The 27,499-nt window shown below is 40.7% G+C and overlaps 1 protein-coding gene across 6 annotated transcripts; it reads right to left on the bottom strand.

The window, feature by feature from the left end:
- Positions 1–187: 187 nt before the first annotated feature.
- Positions 188–26,405, bottom strand: BTBD3 (BTB domain containing 3). Of its 6 annotated transcripts, none has more exons than XM_065833839.2 (5): positions 26,253–26,405; positions 9,886–10,153; positions 9,200–9,290; positions 8,580–8,698; positions 188–4,567 (listed from the first exon to the last, which is right to left on the bottom strand). In XM_065833839.2, exons 2-5 carry the CDS (start codon positions 10,026–10,028, stop codon positions 3,535–3,537), a joined length of 1,386 nt encoding a protein of 461 aa, XP_065689911.1. In that variant the 5' UTR covers positions 10,029–10,153; positions 26,253–26,405; the 3' UTR covers positions 188–3,534. The 6 variants fall into 6 exon arrangements, with proteins under 6 accessions (XP_065689911.1, XP_071661781.1, XP_065689914.1 ...); XM_071805680.1 differs by lacking the exon at positions 26,253–26,405 and adding an exon at positions 23,525–23,622; XM_065833842.2 differs by lacking the exon at positions 26,253–26,405 and adding an exon at positions 21,565–21,650.
- Between the last annotated feature and the right edge of the window lie 1,094 nt (positions 26,406–27,499).

The raw sequence follows: 27,499 nt of genomic DNA, 5'->3' as shown, positions 1-27,499 counted from the left end.
AACTGATTAACATTTTCATTGTTCTTCCTTGGTTTTTCCTTAGACTTTTACTTCTTTGGAGATAAAAAGACCTCTGAATACATAAGCTCAAATATCTGTGCATAACTGTACAACAATAGCAACTGCAAAAAGAGCTAAGTAAAGGCTTTCATAGTTCATGCTTCAAAGATACTGCAGGAAACAACCATTTAAGAACCATTTTTATTTGTATGTTTAACGCAATTATACACATTCATGAGTCTGACAAGATCTGCACTGTGACATTAAAGATACAGTACAATAACATTCAACATGAGGTACTTCATATTTATGTATATCTGTCCTTTATAAATAACGCTGTAAGCCTGCTAAGGTCAAACACTGCTCCAGCACAAACGGGTGCTGGGACCTGAAGTTAGTTGAGTTTATCACAACAAATGAAAAAAAAAACAACAAAAAACCCCAAAAGCAAAACAAAACAAACAGTTCAGTGCAATAAGTATGTAGAAATTAAACTGGTTACTTTAATACTATTTTAGATATGTAGAAAGTATATTACATTATACTCTCTTATCATAGATTCCCCTCACCAGGAAAATCAAACATACAAGTAGCAAAGATGGTCCAGTACAGTTTAAGACAGAATCTACGAAAGGATCTCTACTGACATTATGCTTACATTCCAGGTTGGTACAGCTGATGCTTGCAAAATGTCAATCAATGTATTCAAGCTTGGATGCTACCGCTAAACCAACCAAAGCCACATCTAGACACCTATTTAAGTGCCTTGATATCCTAAGGTGACTGGTACAAGCCGCCCCGTTATACATCAGTACTTGTTAGCATCAAGTATCAAAATGTGTTTGGGGTTGCTTACATTTATTGACATTTATTGATCCGTATTGAAAAACTTTACATGCACCAGCTCCTAAAACCTGGAACGGATTCAGAGGAATTAAGCTACAAGTAGCTTTCATCCTACCTCGTCAAAAAGATTTCATAAAAATAGCACATAAAAATAATAATTAAATAACAGCTCATTTTCTACATGTTACGGCTATATGGTATTCTCATCTCATTCCTGTTCCAGCCAGTCAATGTAGTAGATACATCACCTTTATTTGCAAATGAGTAAAACCCAAAAATAAATTAAAAGTGAGAACCCACGTCTAGCTATATCAATGCAGTACTTAGATTTGTCCCACCAGCTGAGGCACCTGTTTTTTTTTCCAACAACTCAAAATGCAGCTTGCAACTGCAAGCAACTTGCCAATTTGATCATCACTCAGATGAAATTATATCTACATCAAATACTTGCTGTACGAAAACTTAATCAGATGATTAGCATCTCTCTCTGCTTTCAAATGTATTTAAATAAATGCAACTGCTGCTAAGATATTGTCTAAAAGTAGATGACCATTACCTCCTCACAGTCTTAGACTCCTTTTTCCAGTTTCTTCAACAGCTCTTCCTCTAGTCCATACAATTTTTACTCTTGTCTATTTTAGGCTGCAGATCTAAATATAATTAACTGGAGCTTTTTAAAATCTCTTGCTGGGAGTTTTCCATGGAGCATTCTGTTTATATTTCACTAACAGTCTGGATTATGTACATCTGTTACAAAAAAACAAAACATTTTTCTATATATTTTGAGGGTATTTACTTTTCAGAAAGAATGCTGTGTACACACACACATAGGTATGTATGTATATAAAACATTAAATACTAAAACGGGTAAAAAGCATAGATCTTGCAGGGCAGTTTTTTACCTGGCTCTCCTTTTATTACCTGGAGAGAAGATTTGGGCTTTGGCCATAAACTGTTTGACGTCTATGCTCCAGTTTTCCTTACTTCAGATGGTATTCTGGACACTGCAAAGATGTATTGGCACTTTAGGATGGCCAGGGGCCAGGATTCCAACCATCAAGAAACACTTAGAGTAATAGTATTAAACTGGTAAGAAATCATATGAGGAAAACATTTTTATTACAAAACTGACAAGTGAATTTAGGGTTATGCTACATTAATGCATCGATATACTATAATATTAATCTTCAGTATGTCTAAAGAATCATTTGGTCCTCTCATTTTGTTAAAATGTACACAACAAACAGAATCCGCTTCAGAGGTGAAATAAGAATGAGATGCTTTACAATAGGTAGTGTGTCTCTGAGAAGCAGCTGTGCCAATGTAATGGTGAAGGATTTTCTTGTGTTTAAATAGTACCTGTATTTCTTATTTATACTGGTTGCCTTCCCTGAAAAAGAGAGTCCCAATCCTGAATACTTTTCTAAAACTGACACAAACATATAACAGGAAATTTGGAAACAAACAAAAAAATCAGACAAGGAAAATGTTCTGTACCACATAATCCTCTCATTGATGTGTAACCATAAGCAGCTGCAAGAGATCCAGTATTAACACATCAGAGACTTCCTACTCCTCACTGTTACCTGATGACGTACACTAAGTGTAATATGACCACAGCTGGGAATCTTCCATCTTTGTCTAAATTTCCACTGATAATGTATGGTAATAGAGAGAAGAAATCCCATATTACAGAACAAAGCCCAAGTCAGGAATGCTGCGTTCTTTTGTTCCTCTATAATCTGCCTCTACCATGTTTAGAAGGAAGAAAAAAAACCTCATGCAAACCAAACAAAAAGTTATCCTGCTTTGGATCACAGACATCCATTCCCATTTATTTAGCAAGGGTTCAAATAAAAGCCACTTAAACAGCAAATCAACACAGCAAAAACTATGTCATGGGAGTAGTTTCAAGAGCTGCATATGCAACCTGAACACGCACTAGTACTTCCTTGCCTTTAAGGTGGGATTCCTAGAAAATAAACTCTGAGGGTAACTTGCTCAGCCCACATTTTCCCCCTTGCTGTAAACATATCCACGCACTGTGGACATGGTCAGCATGCTGCGCAGCTGCCTGAAAACTGCTTGCTTCTGTCTTCCCCTGCAGCCATCTCAAACAGCTGGCCACAGGAGAACCTCACAGGATGAAGGTTTAAACCTAAGCTTTTTCTGCTTACAGCTGAAGTCCTTCTTTCAGTTCACATGATCAAAAGCAGCTCATTATTGGCATCTCTTAAGTCTGAAGAGCAGACAGAAGACACAGCTATAGAAGAGGCTCTTCATTTTCTACCCCTATCTCCCCAAATAATTACAGGCAGAAAAAAGGAAATGGAGAAAGAGAAAATGGATCAATGAAGACAGTGTTTAGCGAGATACAAGAGAGGGACATCCTCTGGTGATTCACAGGTACATCACAGAAAGGGTCAGCACCACCAGCAAACAGGCACCTCTCTTACAAAGCCTTTAAAATTTTCTTGTTCCTAAGGGCTTCCAGTTTAAAGTTAAATTTAACACTTAAACTCTATCACCAACAATGCTACGAGTATAGCAAGCCAGTAACTTGCCCACAGCATTTAGTTACGCATTACCTGTACTGATCACGTATCTGCAGATAAAGAGCTAAGTGTCAGTAGGCCTGAACCAGATAGGTTCTTCATAGCAAAATGCTTTGTCTCCACACACTTCCGTTCAAGCATAAAATATGAGTTCAGGAATTTGCCCTCCCTGTACCCCAGTGCCATTTGTACTGTCCGAAGAGCACTGAAACTGAACAGTCACCTTCCCACACTGAACTTCTGTCATTCCTTCTTGTCCAAAATAGCTGAGTTCATTACCGTCCAGAATCACACTAGCAGTGTAAAAGGTGTCAGGCTCAATCTGCACTGGGTATTCAAACCACACAGGAAAAGTGTTACTGGAACCATCTGAGAAATATTTACTCAAGTTCTGGCCAAGGATAACTCCTTGTCGTTTCAGTTCAATCTTGGCACTGTACTCTGCTGATCCACAGCTGGAGCCATAAAGCCCAAAGCCAGCAATAAACACTCTCTTATCAACAGCGAACTGGATGCTGTCACACCGGCCCCGGTAGCGCCACTGGTTGCTGCGGTAAGCACAGGACTGGAAACGGTGGCACCGCTGAGGAACGAGGCCTTTCCGGGGCTTGCTTACGAATTGCAACTCTGGCTTTTTGGCAGCCGTATACCAGAGGAAGATATCATTGGTTTCGTTGAGAGTCAGAATCCCAGACTGAGCAGCGCCATTCGCGAAGTCATCGAGTGCCATGGTAGGGATGCGTATCAAGTACAGAGCCTTCCCGAGGACCTTGCGCTTGTTGTCTATGGTAGCCGTTAGCTCTTGTCGCTGACACTCCACTTCAGCCCAGTTCAGAGCTGCTTCGAAAACGACTATTTCTTTGGCATTCAGAGTCTCCCTTCGGAGAATGCTTTCAAGTGTTTGAAAATCAATGTCACAGAATCCCTCAGACTTCAAAGCTAGCTCAGCTTGGGCATCAATCACTTCCCAACAGCGCTGGGTCAGGTCAGGTTCCTCGAATAAGCAGCTCTGGGAAAGCAGCACACACGCATTTTTTGCACTTAGGCTTGTCTCTAGAAAGTTGACGCAGGCACGGGCAAGATGAGGGACAATATACTTCTTGGCAGCATAAAGCGTGGCCAGTACGGTATCTGCAGCCAAATCAATTTCATCACAATATATGTATCTGAAATAAAACACATGCATGTAACACTGCTGATTAATGCAAAAATATAATTTGTCAACAACAACTGAAAATTATAAACAAAGAATATATAAAGAGCTCCACATTAAAGTTAATAAGCAATGCTTTTGGGGAACATTGATTTAATCCAGAAAGTAAGTACAAACCAAATTCATCACTCATGTAAGACCATGAAAAATAACAAGCTTAAACATAAGGTGAATAAAACTTGACATTTGGGGTACATGCTATCTAGATAATGGTTGTGTTTACAAACTGGCCCCTCCAGCTCTGCCTTCCTTCCATACATGCTTTGGCTAATGAAAGGCTACCTGCCCCAGGTAGCAGCTTCTCAGTGGCAACCTTACTTAGTTTAACAGCAGTCTGGAACACGTTACAAAGAGTACTTGCACTGGACGCCTTATGATGGTGAATGATTATTTATTGGGGTGTATATATAAAGAGAGAAATGCAAATATGTTTATTGGTAATAAATAGCTAGTCTAGCAAGATAAATGCTATGAAAGTATATCACGTGCTATTCATTTTCATAACTACCTGGTTGTGGGATTTTTTTAGGGGGGGCTTTTTTTTTTTTAAACAGGGTGATGAAGCATATAAGAAAAAGGCACAGAATTCTAATTTTCAGGTTTATTAATGCTCACAACATCCTAGCTCCACTAGCACAGTGTTTTCTCTCAGTCTCATTGCATAAGGAAGAAAAAAGCTTTACTGACACGCTAGTGTGGTAGAAGAGATGAAGGTGAAATTCTATTTATGTCACTAAACTGCTGGGATTCATTGCTCAGAGAAATGAAGCATTGTACAGTTTGTTCTTTTTAATATCTCATGCTTCAGGGCCCCATTTGCAGCTGGTGAACGTAAAGTGCTAAAACCGTGCCAAATGCAATTTTCCTCTTCATAGGGATAAGCAAGTCTTGATGGTTATAGCTGATAAAAGCATCTTCCTCCAGTAAACTTGAAGTTGCATGCAACCCTGTACTAATTAAAATTTTCTAGTTAGAAGGTTTCCCAACACAAAGAATTTTTTTGCAGAACAGATGTGCTTATAAAGTGGAATTAAGATCTACACTGATCTGATTATAGTTGTAAATATCTTTATTTGTATTTTTTGAACATGTAGGGTACTATCTTCCAAGCCACATTCAGAAAACATGCTCAGAGCAGATACTGCTCAAGCAATATAATGAAATGTAATAGGTTACAGACAGAAAAAATACTCAGATAGAACCAAACCTTTTTTTTTTTCTTTAATGCCCTTATTACTTGGTTTCAGCTGGGTATTTGTAACAACAAAGGCCAGATCTATATATCACTGGTTACATGCTTAGCTCCTTTATTGTCCAAAAAAATTTCAATGTATCATTTCATTAATTTTTTATGATCCCCTTCACGGCTCTCCAACTCTTCCTTCTATTACTTCTCTTCACCCGCTAGTACAGCAGAGACTGATGACATCTGTTTTAAATTGAAATTGTACAAAAGTTGCTAGTTTAATATTCATGAAAGTGAAGAATTAGTATCACTGATTTACAACAGACAGCACAGATCAGCTGTCAGCAATATTCCACAATTTTCGCTCTGCCAATGCACCTTGACTCTGGGCTACAATTACTGATATTCCAGTTTCACCCTGTTTTCAAATGGAGGATTTTGCTAGACCACAGGGTTTGACTGTTCAGTAACACATTCATCCTGGGATGAGACCACGGATCTCACTTGAACAGTCAAGATTAAGGTAAAATATGATACATTAAAACCACCAATTCAGTGTGTCAGCTAGACTAGGAATTTAACCCTATTCTTAAAACTGTAGAGAAGAGCCAAATCAATTTTACTGGGAGAATAATCAGTATCTATCAGTCAAGGTACTATTTTCTATGGTATATCTGATGTTTGTTATCAGAATGCCCACTAGATGGTAAAAGAAAATATTTATGCGGTAAGAATTCACTGTCCAAGGGGAAAAAGTAGCAAAACAAAGCCAAAAAACCCCAGCAAAAAAACACCACCAAAAACCCCATCAAAACACGCATAATCAAACTCAGTGAATTTTCTTATAAAGATTGTGATGCAACTTTCCTGACTGTGGAGAGGAGCATATGAAGGAGAGGGCTGTTTTGTGATAGGTACAAAGTCTTTTCCTTGTGTGGCAACAGTGTAACGAGTCTTCTGCCATCCACTGCTCACAGCAGTTACAAGCAACGCTCATGGGAATGATTTCCCAGGGGGACAGGAGAGAGGAGACCATGGCTCCCCCCAGTGCAGCAGACACACTGGATCCTGAGATGACAGGAATGCTGCACTGCCGAGCAACATCCCTTCCCTGCACTGAACGCCAGGGCTGTCTGCAGGCACAAGAGCACTCTGCAGGTTCAGGCACGCTGAAGTTGGCATTGGCAAGGTCAGCTCAACACCCACAAAGACCACAAACTTCTTGTGGTCTTTCATTTTTTTTAATGAAAACTGAAAAGGTGAAGAATTCCATGGTTCTGACCAGACTCCCAAAGACAGTTTCCTAAATTGCCACAGGCTAAAATAATATGCCAAGACCTAGATGTCAGTACTGATACTCTCTTTTCTAGGTTTGCTCTCTTAGCATGTTTCTTAATTGTAAATTCAAAAATCATTCAGTTTTTATACAGCAAATTATATTTAGCCACAGCGTAACAGATATGCTGTTCAAAAGGATGGAGGGGAGGGGGAGGGCAGGAGAATCCACATGCCTTTTAAAATTCTGCATTAAAGTAAAAGCACAAGTCTCAGTTCTGCAGAATACACCTGCGGAACCAGAAAAGCCCAAAGCAGGGATCCATAACACACCTACTTACATAATGTCATATCTTAACCTTATATTCCAGGTCTACAGAACATCTGTGTGATTTCAGCTTTTCCTGGCAGTTATTGATACTTGCACAGAACATTTCTGATGTTCATGATAACCTATAAAACTCTATGCAACAAACTCTAGATGCAACTTTTATCTACAGTGCCACTGAAACATAAAAGAAAAAACAGAAATCATTCTGTAATCACAAGCTAGTTAAAACAATCTCTGAAACACAATACACTGCTACCTAGTGATTACATTATTACACACAAGAAAATCTGCAGCATATTAAAAGGATCACTGTCACATACCAATGTATTTTTTTGGTATATTTTTTATCACAAAGCAATGGCAGTTACCAAAGCTGAAGGGAAAAAATAAATCCTCCAAGTCACAGCATTTCTGTGATTGGACATTTCTCCTTAACAATCGGAGTTTATAGATACATTCAAGGATAAGTCAGCAGTGAAGCTGCTTCATTATGCTAATTTAGGAAAAGACAGCATTTCTTAAGCAATTTGCTAGAAGAAAAAGAATTATCATGTGAACTGACTGATTTCCCCCATTAGAATAAAATCCCTTATTCATGTAAACAGCCTTTCTATTACTTTCCAAATGCATCAACGTGATAGATAAGGAGAAATTCACTTTTCAGAGACTATATTCAATAACTTAGGGCCGTTTTTCTAAGACAAGACCTGCATACAGCAGGCTTATAAAAGAAACAGAATGATGTCAATAAACAAACACAGCAGTTCTAGGTTTTACTGGGAGTTTTTAGTGTGTTTTTAACTATCACTATGCTTGCAATGTAGAATAGGGGTTTTTTATTACAGCTGACAATTCTTTTTAGTAACTTCACTCCTTTGTGTAACATGTAGTGACAAATCAAATCAATACGCATTACATTATACAATGTGCCCAAAGATCCCCTGTCAAACTCATTATTTATAACTGCTTACATTAGCCTAATATATGCATGCCTGGAAGTAAAGGGGGGAGAGCAAAATAAGGTAAAAGTTTAAAATACCTGAAACACAAATTGGAGTATTTTCAGCAACTGTTTTCTTTCTGTTTATATGCAAGGTTAATGCTTTAACTACGACATTACCAGTATATATATACATCATAAAGGAAAACATCCAGCAGATGAATGATGCTTACTTCAGCATTGCAAGAAAAGCAGCAGGCTCAACATCTGGTATACGGATTTCATCTTTGTCCTCAGCAAGCTCTCCGTAAAACATCGCATGGAATACAGAGCTCCCAACAGCCAGGACATACTGTTGAGAAAGTGAAATCTTATTTCATGCTTTAAACTGAAAGCACTGCCAATAAAAACAATGTGGGAGAGCTACTCCAAGCATACTGGACACTGACAGACTTTATAGACACACTTCAGTAAGATACAAAATCAAAGTTAAGAACTGAATTACACATTTTCCCTGCATTTTACTCTCACGGGCACATAATACATTAGCTACTTGAAAACACTCTAATCTGCTAGAGAAGTTAACTATTTCTAGAAAATCTCAAGAGTAATATTAATCAGCAGCATCAAGTAGTTTTCATAACTTTACAATGACCGCCTTACCACAAGTGTGTTGTTTAACCAAAACCACAAACGAAAGCAAGGGACAGACTATTCCACTGCATGTAGCCTTTTAAAATACAGAATTATGCCTGCCCCTTAAGAGCCAAGTCGCCTACGCTATGTCCTGGCGTAACTGTGGGAGCTCTCTCTGGCTATCCCCGCCCGAGCTGATTATGCAGCTGTTGCTTACTTTGTGTCCTGGCAGCCGCTGGGTCCCACCTGGTGGCCCGACCACAAAATGAACATCTGCCATCAAGTCATTGTTGAACATCACTGCATTTCTACAAACAGAGGCAGCACGTTAATTATAGCACCCAGTAACACTGTGTTTGCCCCCTACCCAAAAAATTAGATTTCTTAACAACTTTAAGTTGCATGTTAGTAAAGAGAAGCAGGTCATACTTTGTTTTAAGCTACTTTACACATCATCACAGAAATATACCAAAGAAAAAAGTAAGCAGAGATGGGAAGGTGAGTGTGTGTGTGCAATAAAATAAAACAAAATTCAAAACCACACACAACCCAAATGCAAACTTATAAGAACTTTTCAAAAAGTGGAAACCGAAGTCAGACCATATATCACCAAAAATTCCTACTATGGTCTACGAAGAAATCTTTACGGGTATGCTGCTTCCGGCAACATTTTTATGTATGCAAGACAAGCAGTTGCTCTGCCTGGAAAAGAGATATTAATGTATTTTCTATTACCAAAATACTTGTTCTGCACACACAGAAGGAGGGGGAAAGAAAAAAAAAAAAAGAGAGAGAAGTGTGTTTTCTTCAGCAAGGAAATGAATAACTAAACATATGCATTAAACATTTTGCTACTTTTCACCACTCCATTCAAACAGCAAAAATAAACTGCCCTGAACTTACCTCTCTCTGATGGTTGGATAAAGTCCTTGCCAATTAGGTGCTGGAATAGTATTGTTGTTATTGAGATTTTGCTGGTGGTACTGCTGGACAGCCGTTGTATTAGTGTTGGCTGGCTTCTTTCGGGGAAAAATATCAGCAGCCATCTTCTTCTTCTTTTTGGTCTTCAAGGTAATGATTTCATAGCAAACTGGAGGCAATTTGCTGCTGCTACTGCTGCTGCTGCTATTTCCTTTCTTAGAGCTCTTCTTGGACCTGTTCTTGACCGTCTCTGGAAGCATCAAGAAGAAGGTGAGACATTTCATGTTCTTTCCTTTCTCATCTACCATGAGTATACTTGTCTGTAAAGCTAGATAGCCTAACTAGCTAGGAACATTAAGAAATGCACGTGGAAGCTGTTAAACTGAAAGCAGCAGAGCTGAGAGTTTGCTTCTTTCCCAGTAAGACAAGGTGACCTTTCCAGTGCACCAAGTAAGAAACCGGCTTTAAGTTTGATCCAGTACTTGAACTGTTAAATACACCCCCATCATTCCTGCCAGTTTCATTTCTTGCCAGGTTTTCCGATCAGTAATCTCCCGAAAGCACTACACCCTGTGGAGAGGGTACTCGCGTGGCTGTAGCACCGGCTTTCTAACGAGGGCTAGCAATTCGCAGTAGCGCTGCTAGTCTGCTGGGCGAGCTGAACTTGTGCGTTGGAAGGATGGGAACAGAGTAGGTATTGCAGCCCTGCAGATGGAGTCAGCCAGTGTTGGAGCCAATAGCTGAAGTCACCCATAGCGATTGGAGCCAGCCGCACAGTGACACCTATTGTAATGTACGCCGCTCCCACATTAAAGCGACAGCAGTTGCACTCGTCATGCCATACCTAGTGCTAACCAACAAAGTAATACACGGCATGCACCGCTGTGTAAGTACACGACTGGCCAGAAGCATCTGTGTTTTAGCTCTCCTTGATGCTGCTTGAATTTTCACAGAGGAAGCAATAAAAAGTTGAAATCAGGCAGAAAGACGTATTTGAGTCTACAAATTTCCGTGGGAGCTATTTCCACAGGCAGTCGATATTAGCATGACTTCATATGTCTCTAGTATTCCCACAAATCCCTACCATAACAGCAGCTCAGCAAAAGCACGCTATAGCTATCAGAACCAAATTAAAGCAATCAGCTAGCAGCAGCAAAGACCGCGATGCAGTTAAACAATTCCTTTCAGTGCAGCTCCTACTCCAGTGTAACATGAATAGAGATGAGGTCACAGCTTTAGTTTTAACTCCTTATGTTTCTAGATAACATAACAGCCTGTGACAGGGGTCCCCAATCACTAAGCAGTGCTAATTAAGCCAGCTTACACCAGACGTGGCTGTACCACATCAGAAGAAAACTTCTGCATGTGCAATCAGATTAAAGCAAACCAGAGTGAATATATGTAATCGATATTTCAAAGCACTAAATGAAAGGTCCGAATGATTTAGAGAGCCTCAGGCATGAATCCCTCCTTGAGATCCAAACACACTCCGTTTTTATTCACAAATACTTTCGGATATGAACAGGATATAAGCTATGTCAACCAAAACTATTTAAATAGGAAAGAAGACTAATTTTCAGTCATTAGTTTACTTTGAACTTAAATTTAGATCAGATTTCCATAATAACAGGTCAAGTGTAATAAAAAAGAAAAAAAAAAGTCAAGCAAGCATAGCCATGTTAATGAAAAAGAAAAAAAAGGCAAGGAAATGAAAAAAAAAAAAATCAGGTATTAGGTGTCAACATTTCACATTTTAGAATATGGGGGGTAAAAATACTTAAAATACGATTTCATAATTATTTTCAAGTTTTAAAGAAAAATAATTTTCTCTACTTTCAGAGCAAATTGAATCACTTTTAGCCTTTATTAGTTTTGCTGGACAAGAGTACAACAGTGACATTAAAGTGATCAAACGTTGGTGGAGAAATGTCTGACCTTGCTGAAATCCCTGACAGAAGTCTGCCACTGACTTAAACTGAAGCACAGAAATGTTATTCAGGCTGTTTCTTGAAACACCATCACAATGGCTTGAATCACAGCTATGGCTTTGTAACATGCAATCTCTGAATGTCTTTAAACCCAAAACTCTAAACTTAGATGCAGATATTTCAAAGATTATCAGGTCTCCTTGGGAGATGCTCCATATTAAGCGTCAACTAAAGACCCTGGCTGTCAGCTCCCTTGAGACTCTGCTGCAGCAGTTTGAAATTATACCAACTCCAGACACACATCTGTCCCCTCTGTCTGACGTTGTTGCTCATGAAAGCGAAGCAGAAGGATGCATCCATGCCTCAGCTGCTACATTTCACAACCCAACGTCTTAGTGCAAAATCACCTTCACCAGTAATTTAAAAGAAAATGGTAGACTCTGCCTGGTGTGGTTGAAAATCAGGTATGTTTCTTAATACATTGAGAGGCAGGTTATGCAATTTCCAAAGAAATATTTTCTAGCAAGCTTTCCTTTCTTTTCTTCCCTCTTTTTTCTTTGGCTTCCTTTTTTCTCTGCAACAGATCGATTTGGAAGGGAAACTAACAATCTAAGCCATATTTAACTGTAGAGGCAAAAGAAGGGGTAAAGGAAAAGAAACTCATTCCACAGATGGGATGTTTATAACTGCTTAGAGTTGAGAGTATAAACAGGGACACGGCAGGTATTCTCAGCACAAAATTTAAGTTCTTTTTCCTTATGTAAATTTCTAGCTCTTCTAGTTATAAGAATAACCCTTTTGCCACTGTACAGAAAAGACATTTCAGAAGGAAAAAGTCTAAAAAAACACTTAGAGATAACAGAAAACCCATGAACTCTTCAGATAATCTGGTTCTCAGCATTGCAGTTAGCAGAAGGTGAAAGATAGCAGGGGTTAGGAGATTCAGATGAGAGATTTGATTTTCATTCAATAAACCCATTTTATAGACTATCAAAGTATTTAACAATCAAGGTCCTCACACATTTTTTCAAATCATTTGACCAGTACAGATCCAACGACTATACTCACACCAGATAAGGTCTACAGAAGAGAAAGAAAATGACAGATGGACTGACCATGCAATACAGTCTGGTAAAGACAGATTGCAAACATAAACAGGTAGGAGCTCACCATACATTGACTTCTATAAAACACAATGCATGTATAGCATGTTGTGCTTTCTTCGGAAAGGAAAAGAGGGAGAAGCTGCAGCTGAATTATGTTTTGCCCAAATCCAGAAGTCAGGCCCCCAGTAGACAAGAGGTCAGGATAAAAATCCATCCCAGTAAATGAAAAGCCTAAATACCATCTTTGTCCTTCAGCCACACACCAAAATCTGGCCTGCTATAACTGGAAAATATGGCCTATTCCACAACAGACTCCAAAAGTTCCTATAAAAAAAATACAAGCCTGTTACAGGCTTTATACCACCTTCCACTGCACTTCATCAGCTCAGAAACAGTCTCCTAAATCAATCACTAGATGCATGCGAAATGGGGGAAAAAGCTCCAAAGAATTAGAGCTAGTTGTACCCACTATTATTTCCGTTTTAGCAGCAACTTCAATTCATTTTCCTGCAACATGGTTTTCTTCTCTTACTATACATACTGTTAATGAATTTACAAATCATTACATTAGCAGTCAGTAAAAGCAACCTATAAACTACCCCCTGTTGAGAGACTAGGCAAAATCCCAAATTCACATCAGTCTGTCTCTAGGAAGAGGATCAAGGAAATCGACCTTCTTTCACCCAAAGATCTATCCATTTCTGAAACAGTATTACAATGTGCTCCTAATCTCTCTCAGTAACACTCATTTTTCTTCATTAATTACATATTAATGGAACCAAACTCTGTATATACAACTTAAAAAACGGGAAATACAGTTCCTCAAAGACACATTAATCCCTATTTTATAAGCAAACTGTCAAACCAGAAATATTAAAGGGTATAGGAAGTTTCACGCTTAAATCTTAACAGTGGCCTAATGAAAATCCAGAACGCCAGAGGCGAAGAATTAAGCAAAGGACTATATTCCGAGGCTGAGATACTACACAAATTACATGCCCCTTTCAAACTATTAGGAACAGGTTACAAGCCCTCAGAAACGAGCTCCTGACTAAATACTGTGATCAATGGAAGCATCAATTTTGCTGTTCAAATCCAAATGTATGCAATATGTTTGCAATCCCAGTTTTCTTTATCCCTTAGAACCATAATATACTTTGAGACTATTGTGAAGGTTGGTACATGAGTTGTATTATGGCCCAACTCTCGGTACAACTTCTAATAGTATGGCACTACTATAATTATGCCCTTCTAAAGGTAACTTCCAGTTGAGAAATCACTTCATTTCCAGGGTTGATGTGAATACTCTTCCTCATATTACATCAGTTGCTCCTGCCACAATAGCAAGTATAACCAGGTTTTTCTATTGTTTTTTCTTCTTCTAGTAAGTTGTGTTTTTCTGTATCTCTCACTTACAGGGCCAATCTTCATGTAGTAAGGTAAACTGGACAATTCTATAAAAACAAGCTTTCATCAAAATTCCCAAATGTCTGTTACAACCAGATCAAGAATAAAGAAATTAATTCCAAGTAGGCAATGAGAAAATGCATATATTTCTTTTTTGTAAAGTTGCCAAGTCTCTCCCTTGGTGGTTATTATACCTATGTATTAACATTTTCTGTTTAAATTCTAGATTTCCCCTTACAAAGAAACAAATTCCAGACGATACACCTCGATTAACCAGAATAAACACATAATGTTACTATCTAACAAATCTACCTGTCCACTTCTGATTTCCATTCCATTTGACTTCATGCACTCATTTAAAAATGGAATGTACGAGTTCAAAACACAAATAAACAAAAAATTCAACAAACCCAACCCACACAGCTGAGGAGCCTAGATCTGTTTACCTATCTATTAATTATTTAGTCACTTGGAAAAATCCTTCCCAATCACCATTCCAGAGCTGGAAAAGAATAGTATCAGAGTAGAATTGTATCTTGAATCAACACTACAAGCTTTAAACCAAAGTCCAAAATAGCTGAACTGTACTTTGCTATAGCTCTTACAGTAGACTAGCAACATAATTGTTGACAAATATTCTTCTCAACTCTGCTTAGCACTTAAAGTACAAAGATTTAAATATTTTGCATAATATTATTCACTAAGATAGTTTTTACCTTTTTTTTTCCTAAATGCCCTTAACGCTTCAAAGAAAACATAAGCAGAAAGCCCTGAGCAGCCTAATCAACAGGTATTAATAAATACAAACTTACATAAAACAGAAGCTCAAAGAACGAGTATTCAGATGTCTTTTACTCTTTCATTCTTGTATTATTTGCTAGCATATAGGCTATGTCTCTGCATTCTTATTAGTCTCCTTACCAAAGCAGCCTTAATTTTTTTTGTCTTTTTTTAATCTGCAATCATTTTCATTGCCTTTTTTTGATTCTTCTACAGAAATATCCTTTTTGAGACAAAGCAATCAAACCAAAACATTCTATTTAAGAATAACATTTAGCCCTATGTTTACTTGTGAATAAACATCCACTTTCCTTCTGCATGGACTTTTATTAGCTCACCATGAACTTAATCCTTCACCAAGTACATCATCTTCCACTGTCATTTTTTTCCTGTTACTTTCTTGCTTAGCTGCTTGAAGTTTTCAATTTAAGCCCAGTGAGAGGTTCATTAACTTTGTATTTATGCCGTAAACACAACATAACACAAAAGACTTCCTTACACTGCTGAATTTTGTTTTTAAAACTAAAGGTTTTGTTCCCAGCTGGGTCAAAATAAATACAGCAAGCATATTAAAGCAAGCAAGAAAAAAAGTGTTTAAAATAATCTTGTATTTTCATTATGATTTCAATACTACGCTTGCTACATGAATGACAGTCCATATAAACCACAACCGTTTAAATAAAGGCTGATATTTAAACAGCCTACAGCGAACAACATATTTGATCCCGTTACAATGAATTATCACACAAACATTCTCTTCTGTGCATATGGAAATAAATGATGTGAAATGCTTCATTACAACATGAAATATTTTATCAGCCTGCTGAGACATATTTCCTAATGTCACAGTTTGGGAACTACAGGTAGAAAATGTCCCAGAGCAGAATTTGAAATTAATTCTATAAACATGAATTTTCCTTGTGATAGTTCAAAGTAAAAACAAGAATTAGAAATAAACTCCGAGATGAGAAAACCTGCAACTACAAAATGAGAAATTCAATTAATGTTTCCAGGAGAGAAATTGTTTTTCTACTAATTTAAAAGTGACAAATTATACATTTCTTTCCCATCACTACTAGTCTTGCTTGTCCATCTCATCTCATCTCATGTTGAGTTTTGCTCTTGACAATCTGTAGGGTCAAAAAATAAGTTTGTTCTTAATGGCTGCCATTTTTTATTTATTTCTAAACAGGATATTGCAAACCTGAGAGCCTTCAAGTCTTTTTCTAAGACAGAGGTCAACTTTAATTCTACTCTGCCTCTTACCAAAAATGACTTACAAACGAAAGATCAGATAGCTCAGGAAATTGGTAATGAGATACAGTGGTTTTCGTCTCTAGGTCACTAATTCTAAATTGACCGAGGTCAACAGTAATCAAAAGTCATTAGCATTTAATGATCGTTCAGTGCCCTGTGAGAATGAAGCTAGTGATCTTGGTGCACTTCAGAAAAACCACCACTACAATTAGTATTCACATGCTGCCTATTTCAAGGGAGAGATCAGGATCAGATGACTACAGACAGAACGTCCTATCTTACAGACAGATCTTGCCTACGCAGACTAACCTTTATGCTAATTTTAGCTTGGCTCAGAAACTATTCTTTTTAAACTGAATAGTTAAATTAATATGGGCTCTGATAAAGAACAGGTTGGAAGATGACTGGTCCTACATCAGCAGCTCCCAAATGTCTTTGTCCCTCTACACACAGTCTGCAAAGAGACACTTTCTCAGCGAGGTCTTGCTTGTAAGAGCCACTGGCACTAGAAGAGTACCTACCCCATGGGTATCCACACAGGGACTGCACTGCAGTTGATTAGGTTGACATATAATTAAAGGACTACATTTTTAATGCGCACATAACCTATGTACACCACATCAAACCACAGCATTGAAGTACCCTGTGGGACAAAAAAGGGGGAGAGGATATTGCTGCAACCCACACCACACGTGTTCTGTGGTCTGTGAACTTCAGTTGCCTGGGACTGCCATGCTTACCAGTACCTTCCAACAACGCTAAGAAAAAGCGTGGGGGTTTTTGGAAAGCTTGGTGAGGTGCTGTAATGTAAACGTCATTAGGGTCTGTCATGAGAAAACCACATCATGCCAATTTGTAGTTCTCTAAACTTGACTAGATGTAAAACGTGCAGCTTCAAGATGCAAAGCAGATCAGCAACTCGGCACACTTGTGTGTGCAACAGAAGAGCATCCCTGGAATCATACAGGAAAAGTATTTTAAATTAGTTTTAAAAAGGGGAAAAAATTGGTACAGCTTCTTCTTTCTGCTGCATTTTAAATTACAAAAGAGGAAGATTACCCCAGCTAGTGAAAGAGGAACAGGTAATTTCATTGGCAAAACCAGCATTTGGTAAGAAATGAATTCTCAAAATGAATTCTCAAACACGGTGGCTCTCAACTTCTCAAAGGTAAGAATCAAAAGCCCTGAACAACAACTCTTGCAATATTTTTACAATTATTTAATAACCCCAGTTTTTAGGTAGGGGACACCACTAACCTGAGCTGCATCCAGTTCAAGGAATGGAATCAAACATTACATCCATTCAACCACACAGTACTGAATTAATCTTCCTTTGCCACACGTTAACAGCTGTGGATCTTGTTACCTGCCCTGGTTTCCAGACTGCCATAGCACATGCAGCTGCTGTTTGAATGGTCATTCCACTGGGGGATAAAGATGTTACCAAATTTTTATATTAACTGGTTTAGAAAATTAGATTTACTTTGCTGCAAATATTTCAGTCACACTTGCCTATTAGATCAGTTATGCTTTGGTATTTAGATTAATTTCTCCTCCTCTTTACAAGTAAATGGCAACTACTTTGTAGTAATCAATTTTCAAGATTAACATATACGTACTCCTCCAATTCTGGTTTCAGAATATACTTTTAAGCATTAGGAGTTATTTGTCTAGCAATGTTAGGATATCCTAAACACCTGCTCTCTTTCACAGCAACTCTGTTTCAGAGACTGTAGGACATACTAGAATTGTAGCAAAGGAAAAAAAATAAAGGAAGGAGCAAGTAATCAAACATAAAAGCACAATTAAGTGACTCTGCATGGTAAACAAATGTACATATGCATTAGTTTTATGTATTATAAAGTTTTATACAGTATGAAAGCCTATACTTTTTCTTCATATACACGGAGTATTATCATCTTGGTCTGATAGGAGAGTATTACTGAAGACAAAAATCAAATAGCATCAAGAAATTGAAAGCACCTTTGTGCACTTTGTACTTTAAAGTTCATTATATTACCCTAACATCACGTGGTATTCCTTTGACCTATGTTCCTTGACAGAACCCAAGCAAGCTGCCTAACAGCGCAGCGATTTCTTTCATCTCTGAGTTGAACTGCATGTTAAGAACTCCAAAGGCAGGTAAAATACTGAAAGATAGGGACAGGGTAAGCCACTGCATACATTTCTGCTCTGAGTAATACATAGCTGGTTCCAGCTCTTCCCCAGCGTTTAAGAGTATGGCTTGCACATTCCTCCCCCGCTAAGTGGGCAAAGTGACAGGCTGTTAAGTAGCATGTGGCATATTACGGATTAGATTTTAAAGGGGCTTTGTTCCATCAACTCTTGCAAGCCTACATGTCAGGCACAAATTCACAACCTGACTGAAGAGTTGTTTTCCATTCCTACTTTGAAAAACCCTTGCAATCAAGCACACTTTCAGCAAACACAGAGGCAGCAAAACCATAATTCCAAAGAATGTATTTTTTTTGAAGAATATTACTCCTTTAAATTGGCTTGGATGTGAAGAGGAAAAACTGCATCTACAGTGGATTCAGAGTGTAACGTGGTACATGAATATCCTGTCACAGTAGGATGTTCTCAACAAGTCATTCAGTTCTGTACTGAAGTGGTACATGATCCTCTGGTGAAATATTTATTCAGGATATCAGGTAACCTCAGGACCCAAACACCAGGGCTGGACAAGATGCCTTCCAAATCTGTCTTCTGCAAATCTACACCCTACCTACCCACGGCAGCCAGCAGACATTCACAGATCACCAACCACTTTACCAGTGTTTTGAAATGCAAGCACTTCCCAGACATGGACTCCTCTCTTGGTTTTCTTTTGCTCTAGCTTGCCAGGTGATCAAACTCAAGATATGGCAGCAGGATCAGAAAAAAAAGACAAGCCAGGACTGGAAAATGGGAAAGTTGCAAATTCAAATGAAGTGACCTTTTACTTAAGCTTTCCTCCCCTCAGTTTTCTTACATACATACAAATTTGGTTTTGTAATTAAGGTACAGGACTGGGATTCAACTGAAGACAACTTCCACCACACAAAGCTTTTAAACTTTTCCTTCCAAGACTCCCAACTCTAATTTCCTTGTTTTGTTGCATCTACCAGTTCTTTGAGACAGAAACTATTGGTTATCACTTATTTGGATAGTGCCTCACATAACAGGTGTTCCATGCCAGCTCAGGTACATAAACATTTGCTCATGTAAAACAAAACAACAGCCTGTGTGGTCCAAGGAGTTACTAATGAGAATATCACTTAAGAACTATCTTGAATTATCATAGAAAGCTAATACCGGGCATGAACAACATTCCGCTGCACAAACTCAAGTCATTTGCACAAGTTCACACAGCAGACAAAGACTTATATATCTTCTGAAAACGTAACACATGGCTTATCACCGTCAGACCTGTGTTTAACTGAGCCGACCCTAGCACTGATGTACGCATTGTAAGTGTAACAACTGTTTGCTAACTTTAGAGAAAAATTTTGCTCACAAGCTCCAAATAATAAAAATTACTGTTGCAACTTGCATCATTTTTTCTCAGCCTTACAGCGCAAGCTAAAGGAATTCCACATCACTTCTGAAAGGTGTTTCCTCCAAGGCAGAGCTGAGAATCACTGGAGGGGAAACACAAGGAGTTATCATGCAGTTGGCTGCAGTGTACTTCTGTTGGGGATTAAAAAGCGAACAAATAAAACCAACAAACCACTTCGATTTGCTGTGAAGCCAAGATACTCTGTTATGACATACTGTGCCTACTTTCTATAGGAAATGGCGAGACCAGTTATTGCCCACTGAAATAAAAGCAGTTTGAAGCCTAACTCCAGCATAAACAAGTTAAAGTAGCATCAAACACAGCATTGTATACCTGTAACCAAACATCACCTCTCCCTACAAAAAAAAAAAAAAAAAAAAAAAAAAAAGAAAAGCCCAGAACACAGATTAAAGTTTGACATATACACTATAGGCTGAAAACAAAGTATAGTAAAGACAATACAGACAATCCGCACCAGCACTCTTCAGATAAGACACAGCCAGTCTTTGTTGTCTTCATTGGTATGTTTATAATCATAATTTTAAGAACACTTAAGTATCGTAACTTCAAACTTCATTGTACTTCAAGCAAGAACAATCCACTACTCTCTCCTATTTTTAAATTCACCATCACTCAGGAAACACCATAGGCAAATTAATTTATGAACTTCATGTGAAGGTTACCAGAGATGGACTTTCTTAAAACAAAACAAACAGGAAAATAGTAAAGGTGTGGGTGGGCCCTTAAGTGAAACAACTCGGTCTTCAAACACATGTACATTGGAAGTTTGGTCAACAACACAGGGAAGGAGGTGGTGTTTATGTCAAACTGGCCGCAATTATTAATTGTCCCTCTAGGAAGTTTTATTTAATTGATACTTAAAATACTTCTTCTTTGAAGCGTTAATTTAAGCACAAAAACAGCCAAAAAACAAGACTCACAACAACAACTTTGAGGTATATACAACTTTGACTTTGGCCAAGCGGCAATGCCAGCCTCCACACACGCAGCCCCTTCCCCCTTGACCCCCAAACACCCGACTGCTAAAGTGGTTTATCTTGCCCGTTCACTCTTGGTAATACGACCAAGCCAGCCCGCGTCTGCAAAAAACGCATTCGGGGGGATTAAAAAAAAAAAAAAGGAGAACTAAGAATGAAACCTCTAGAAACGGCTGCGGACACACATAATGACTCTGACCGGGCCAAGGCCGCTTTGCAAGGGCCTCTTTGTGTCGGGTGATCGCCGGTTCAGCGCCGCCCCAGCGGCAGCCGGGCTCCCCCTCTTTCCAAGTTTCGCGGCGGCGCTGCCGGCGCTCAGGTGCGGCCGCTCCGCCCCAGCGCCGGGTCCCCCGCCGCCGCCACAGCGCGGCCCGCCCGCCACCGGGAACGGGCGTCCCCCGCCCCGCTGCGCCCCTTCCCCCGGCGCCACGGCAGCTCCCTCACCCTCCGCAGGACGCGGTCCCGCAACGCCCGGGGCCCAACGGGGCCGCCCCGAGCTCCCCTCACCGCTTCCCGCGCCGTCGCCCGAGGAGCACGGCGCGAGCGCCCGGTAACGGTCGTAACGGCCATAACGGTCGTAACGGCCATAACGGTCGCCTCGCGCACCCCCCGCCCCGCGCACTGACCTGAGGGCGCTCCTGGGGCGGCGCGGGCCCTCGCAGCTGCACGCGCGGCCCCGCCTCGAGGACGCGCACGCGCACACCGCGCACGCCGCCCCCACCTCGGGAGCGCGCGGGCGGGGCGGGGCGCGGCCGCGGGGACGCGCGCGGGCCGAGCGCCCCGGTCCGGAGCGGGGTTTTCTACCTCAAAAATAAGGCCGCGCTGTAGTTGAGGGCACCGCGGGACCCACCCGGCAGCAGCGAGAACTTCAGCAAAAATGGGGCTTCGGCACAAAAAAAAATTAGAAAAGGCACATAGAAAACTGTAATAACAGCACATTGTTAATTAAAATTTTCATTAGTGCCTTGAAACAGCGTGTTCTTGGCTTGTGGCATCCGACCAGTCCGAGGATTAAGCCCCTAAAAGAGTGGGGGTTTGTGCGCGCCGGTACCTGAGGACAAGAGTTTACCTCTCCCTTTAGACAACGGATTTTTCGATTTGCAAAGTAATAATGACCAAATGTTTTTCCATATAAAACATCGCATTTGTTCATCCACTTTCACCCACCACCCCATCTCTAAGGGCATGAAAATAAACCCTACAGCTGAAACTCCACTGGATGCAGCATCCACATTTCACCCCAGGGCCAGCAACAGGCGGGATGAACCACCCTTCCTCCTCACATCTTTATATATATATACATAATATTTTTTTCCCCAAATAAACCAAATCACACAATACAATTAATGCCAGACATCCTTCCTTGCATGAGCTGTTCCTGTCCTGCTGCTCACAGGGTTGCTGCGTTTACAAAAAAGCTGTTTTATTTTTGTATTTTTGAGCTGCTGAAGAAATAATCACCAGAGATAGAGGCATTTCCAGGATCAGCGCCCGGGTTTATCCAAGAGCTTCATAAATAAGGGATTTCTCATAACACCAGTGTATCTAACCACATGGGAAATTAAAATGTGTTGCTAGCATTTATTTTTAAAAGCATAGCAAAAGGTTTTATTTGAAGCTTTAGGGTGGATTGTTGTATTTTTTTTCCCCCCCCGAGAAGAAACAATTATTTCTGGAATCACTGCTGTGTTCCAGCTTTAGTCTCCCGTGAACGTTCATTTACCTATTTTCTATACATGTTACTTTAGCAGATACTCTCACAATGTGAAATTAGGCATATCTGTGGATAATCAGTACTTTGCTTTTCCCATTTTAATATTCGAGCTATTAAAATAGATAAGAAACTAAATAGCAACAAGAATGACTGTATACACACACACACACTTTATAGCTCTTATGGATTTTACCAGCAGAGTACACACTTTAAATTATAGCGTGTAAATGGTGATTTAATTGGGACTTGGGAAGCCAACAAAACATTCCTTGTCTGAAGTGAACTTAAACATGCTGTAGATAACCACTGTAATTTTCCATCCTATTTTCAGACTGAAGGTAAAAGGCCCTTTTGCAACTTGGGTAATTCAGGTGGGCAAGTGGTGGCGAGAAGCCCTTTTCTGTGCTTTAGAGGAGGTTGTTCTGCAGCCCGAATTTGAAATCCTGTAGCAGGAAAACACCTTTGGGTTGCAACCCCAGCACATCCAGGAATTAGAAGATCAAGTCCTGCAAGATATTCTCATACATGCACTTTCTATTGAGAGGCAGCAAGGGCTGCCCACATTAGGGGCTCCACCCAATAACATTTGGTTTTGCCTTTTTGGGGGCTTTCCTGCTTTCCTGCATTTCCAGCCCAGCTTGTTCAGCTGTGCACAAGGGCTTGGACCATGACTTCCTCCAAAGAGCTCCAGGCTCTGCTTTAATACTGATATCAACACTGAATTAAACTGAAGTGATCACCACCACCCTGCAGCACAGTTTGCACACCCAGCTGAAGCTGCTCTGCTACAGCCAGTGGTGCAGGAGGCTGCGCATGGCACTGGAGCATCGGTCCCACCCCATCCTCTGCCCTCGTCACTCATGGGGACTTACAGATGTGGGATGATGGGTTACAACTCATCTGCATGGTCCAGCTTGAACACATGCTCACAGCACTGCTGCTTGGCACCAAAGTGCTGACATTCAGAGCTGCCATCTCTCCTCTTCCTCCTGCAATTGCACACCCAGCATTAGTTACCTGCTTTGCAGCACACAGGTAGAATTATAGAATCATTTTGGTTGGAAGAGATCCTAAAGATCAGAGTCCAACCATAACCTAACTCTGGCACTAAACCACATCCCTAAGAACCTCAGCTACACCTCCAGGGATGGTGACTCCACCACTGCCCTGGGCAGCCTGTTCCAGTGCTTGACAACCCTTTCTGGGAAGAATTTTTTCCTAATATCCATTCTAAACCTCCTCTCGTGCAACTTGAGGCCATTTCCTCTCATCCTATCATTTGCTACTTGGGAGAAGAGTCCAACCCCCTCTGTGCTACAACCTCCTTTCAGGCAGTTGCAGACAGCGATAAGGTCTCCCCTCAGCCTCCTGTTCTCCAGGCTGAACAGCCTCAGGTCCCTCAGGCGCTCCTCATCACACTTGTGCTCCAGACCCCTCACCAGTTTGTGGTTACCTGTCTGAGCTCAGCACGACTCGGTGCAGCTCGCTGCATTTCTCAAGGATGTGTTCAGTTACTTAGCACCGCAGTTTGCCAACAAGCTGCAGCTCAACTCCAGGGCAAATGGGCAGCAAGATAAGCCAGACCTAGACAGAGCTCCAGCACTGTGCCACCAAAACCATCTTGCAGTTTGGGATGAAAAATGCAAAGCTCCTGGTGCTGCTGGGTGTTGATGTCTTCTCTCCTTGTGCTGTCACTCTCCAAGGTGACTATGTATAAAATATGTATAAAAAAGCTCAGGAAGAAGAGGAGCCATACCCAAGAGTAGCTGCAGACAAGATCTTTGGGGTGTTCTTTCATGGCTTTGGTGTCTTGACTGCTCTCAGCCCAGGTTTCTGGGCAAGCTTCAGCATTGCCTACTGCAAACCAAGGGCTGCACTGCTGGGGAAAGTAAAGCTGAATGGGCTGTGTGCTTGGAAGAGCTTATTGAAGTATTTTAGTTGTTCTCTGCAAAGCCATTTACCTGGGGCGGGTTCTGCTCTGTGGCAGTGGTAAAAAAATGCCAAATATTTGTGTTGAGTCACATTCAGACCCATCTGTTATTATGTCACAGGCATATTTTCCAGGTATTGAGCGACCTTTCCAAAGACTTACTAACTTGAAAAGCCATTTAAATATGCATTTTTCAGTTCAACTTGCATGCTGGGTAGGTTCTTCCAAGTGCCCTGGGGTATAATTAGTTTCTTCAAAAGCATCTTCCCACCAGGCACTTTGCTGGTGCTGACCATGTTTCCCCCCGACATCTCCCCTCCTTCCCAACTTCTTAAAGCTTCGCTGAATTTCTGCGCACAGCCTCCCACAAAGGTTATCATCTTATGTTTAATAGGGGGGAAAAAAGACAGTGCAAGAGATTTACTGCAAATGGAAGCCATTACTGAAGCAGTTATTAAATGAAAGAACAATATAATAATGTCTAGTCATAAAGATATGAAAAGTTGCCTGTCAGAGACAAACACCTGACTTGTGAAATTAGCCTGGGCAGCTGCTGCCAGCTTTTGGCAGGCAGAAAGAGATCTTTGCAACACACAGTTAAACACCCAGGTGTTTTTGCAGCTATACAGGCTGGAAAGTGAGCATCCAAACTGGGACCAGCCAGAGGGAAATGCATCGGCATCCCAAGGCCACAGGAGGTTTGCATGAGATAGAGCCAAGTAGGTCAGCTCAGCACCACCCCAAATGTCCCCAGGGGGACACCATGTCCCCTGGGTTTATTCATGGACCTGTTGGAGAGGGGTCAGAGGAGGCCACTGAGATGATCAGAGGCTGGAACAGCGCTGCTATGAGGACAGGCTGAGAGAGCTGGGGTTGTTCAGCCCGGAGAACAGAAGGCTCTGGGGAGACCTTATTGTGGCCTTCCAGTGTTTAAAAAGGGCCTGTAAGAAAGATGGGGACAGACTTTTTAGCAGAGCCTGCTGCGATAGGACAAGGGTTGATGGTTTTAAACTAAAAGAGGGGAGATTCAGGATGGACAGGTAAAACACTGTCCCAGGTTGCCCAGAGAGGTGGTGGATGCCCCATCCCTGGAGACATCCCAGGCCAGGCTGGACGGGGCTCTGAGCAACCTGGTCTGGTGAAGATGTCCCTGCTCATGGCAGGGGTGGCACTGGATGAGATTTGAAGGTCCTTCCAACCCAAACTATTCTATGATTCTATGATTCAGGCATTGGATGCCTTCTGAAGCTAAACCTGTTATCTCCAGCACAGCTGTAGCTCATCAAGGTTGCTGACTCCAATTTTTGGGTTAAGTATTAACTAACAAATAGAAGACGGTGTTGAATTTTGTTTGCCCTTTGACCCATAAGGTCAGGTCACACAGACTATGAAACTGCAGCTAGAAAACAGTGACCTCCAGTCTAGTGTATTGGCATGGACAGTTTTCCTCATCTCTCCCAGTTCTGCCCTCCTTCAGGCTTAACCAGGTGGCTGCTATCCTGTCCAAAATAAAAACACATGGACAAACGGACACCATTGTCCATCACCAGGGAGGAAAATTTGATATGAGCAGGGGAATTTTTGGCTCCTGTCTGAGAGATGACTCTGAAAAGTCTGCTCCATTGCTTGACTCATCAACCCTCCCAAAATCCGTGGGTGTTAAAGCCTACCTTAAAGTCCTCGGAGGCCTTCCTAGTAACTGGGAGGGTTTCTGAAAGCAGCTGCTTGCAGGATGCGATGGAAGAGCTGCACAAGCTTCCCCGGTTTCCGGCTGAGACATCAGCCCCAAGCAGAGGGATGCGCTAACAGCAGGTGAGTTTGCACAGAGGCTCAACTTCCTCCTGAGTTGTGATGGAAAAATAAGATGTTGCTTTAATAGAAAGATTAGAAAGGAAAATGGTTATTGAATTTTACTACAAACCCCCAAGGCAGGATGAGGAGTAGGATGTAGAAATGTTTGAGGAAATTAAACCGGCAATAGGAAGAGCAGAGTGTTAATAACAGCAGCCTTAATTACCCTAACTTACAATGGGTGCACCCTGTAATAATTTCCAAGTATCATTCAAGTGATCACAACAGGTTTGACCCACCACTTCTTAAATAAACTGCTGTAATTACTAATATGCATGTATTATCAGGATCTGCTTGGAACAACAACTCGAGTCTGTTATTGCAAAGCAAAAGACGTGGGTACAAATCTTGCTCTTAGTAATTTCACGTGTGCAGGCTACGCACCAAGCAGGGTGTGCAAAAGGATGCTTGCAGTATCAACAGAGCACATGGGGAGTTCATGGGCAGGGGACATGTACAAATTTTTATATCCTTCAGAGTGACTGAAGAGATCAAACGCACCTTGTTTCTGCTCCAGAGACATTAACTTACTCTTCCCCATCCACCCCTGTGCGTGTTTTTTGACTACAGTGCATGAACAGGGTGGCTAATCTAACCGCGGCAAGGTGGGGAGAGCTGGTCGTGGTGATCTTCACCAGCTTTGCCTCCTGCTGACTGACTATGTATTTTTTAATCTTGTCCTTTTGGTGACTGGAGGAAGAGCACAGACTCTGCTCCTTGCTTCTGCATGGCCGAAGGCGCAGATTAGTCCTGAGTGAGGCATCTTGAGAGCTGCAACCATCTGGCTGTCATTAGTTTGACTTGATGGAAATGGACAAATGTAACAATTAGTATAGCGAAACTCCTAATTAAAAAAAAAGAAAAGATAAAAGATGATGGTAATTGAAGATGGATGGGTTTTTAATTTTGTGCATGAATGAAAGAACATGTTAATTAAAATTCAGGTTTTATTTGTTAGTCTCCTTTTGTAGCAAGCTGCTCCAAGGTCTCAGAACCTTGCTGACAGCTCACGTCTTTGTACCATGGCCCTTGCAATCCTTCCCACTGTATTTCCCCCCAGCTCCTC

Source organism: Patagioenas fasciata, chromosome 3 (genome assembly GCF_037038585.1).
Source record: "Patagioenas fasciata isolate bPatFas1 chromosome 3, bPatFas1.hap1, whole genome shotgun sequence".
Classification (NCBI taxonomy): Eukaryota; Metazoa; Chordata; class Aves; order Columbiformes; family Columbidae; genus Patagioenas; species Patagioenas fasciata.
This window is presented reverse-complemented; position numbering and strand designations above follow the sequence as displayed.

What these genes read in the sequence shown, in the direction of transcription:
- BTBD3 (XM_065833838.2), bottom strand. Translation starts at nt 10,211, where the DNA reads ATGGTAGATGAGAAAGGAAAGAACATGAAATGTCTCACCTTCTTCTTG. An exon ending in AGCGGCTGCCAGGACACAAA is followed by an intron (nt 8,699 to 9,199) that starts GTAAGCAACAGC and finishes CTTTCTCAACAG; the next exon opens with TATGTCCTGGCTGTTGGGAG. An exon ending in GCTTTTCTTGCAATGCTGAA is followed by an intron (nt 4,568 to 8,579) that starts GTAAGCATCATT and finishes GTTTTATTTCAG; the next exon opens with ATACATATATTGTGATGAAA.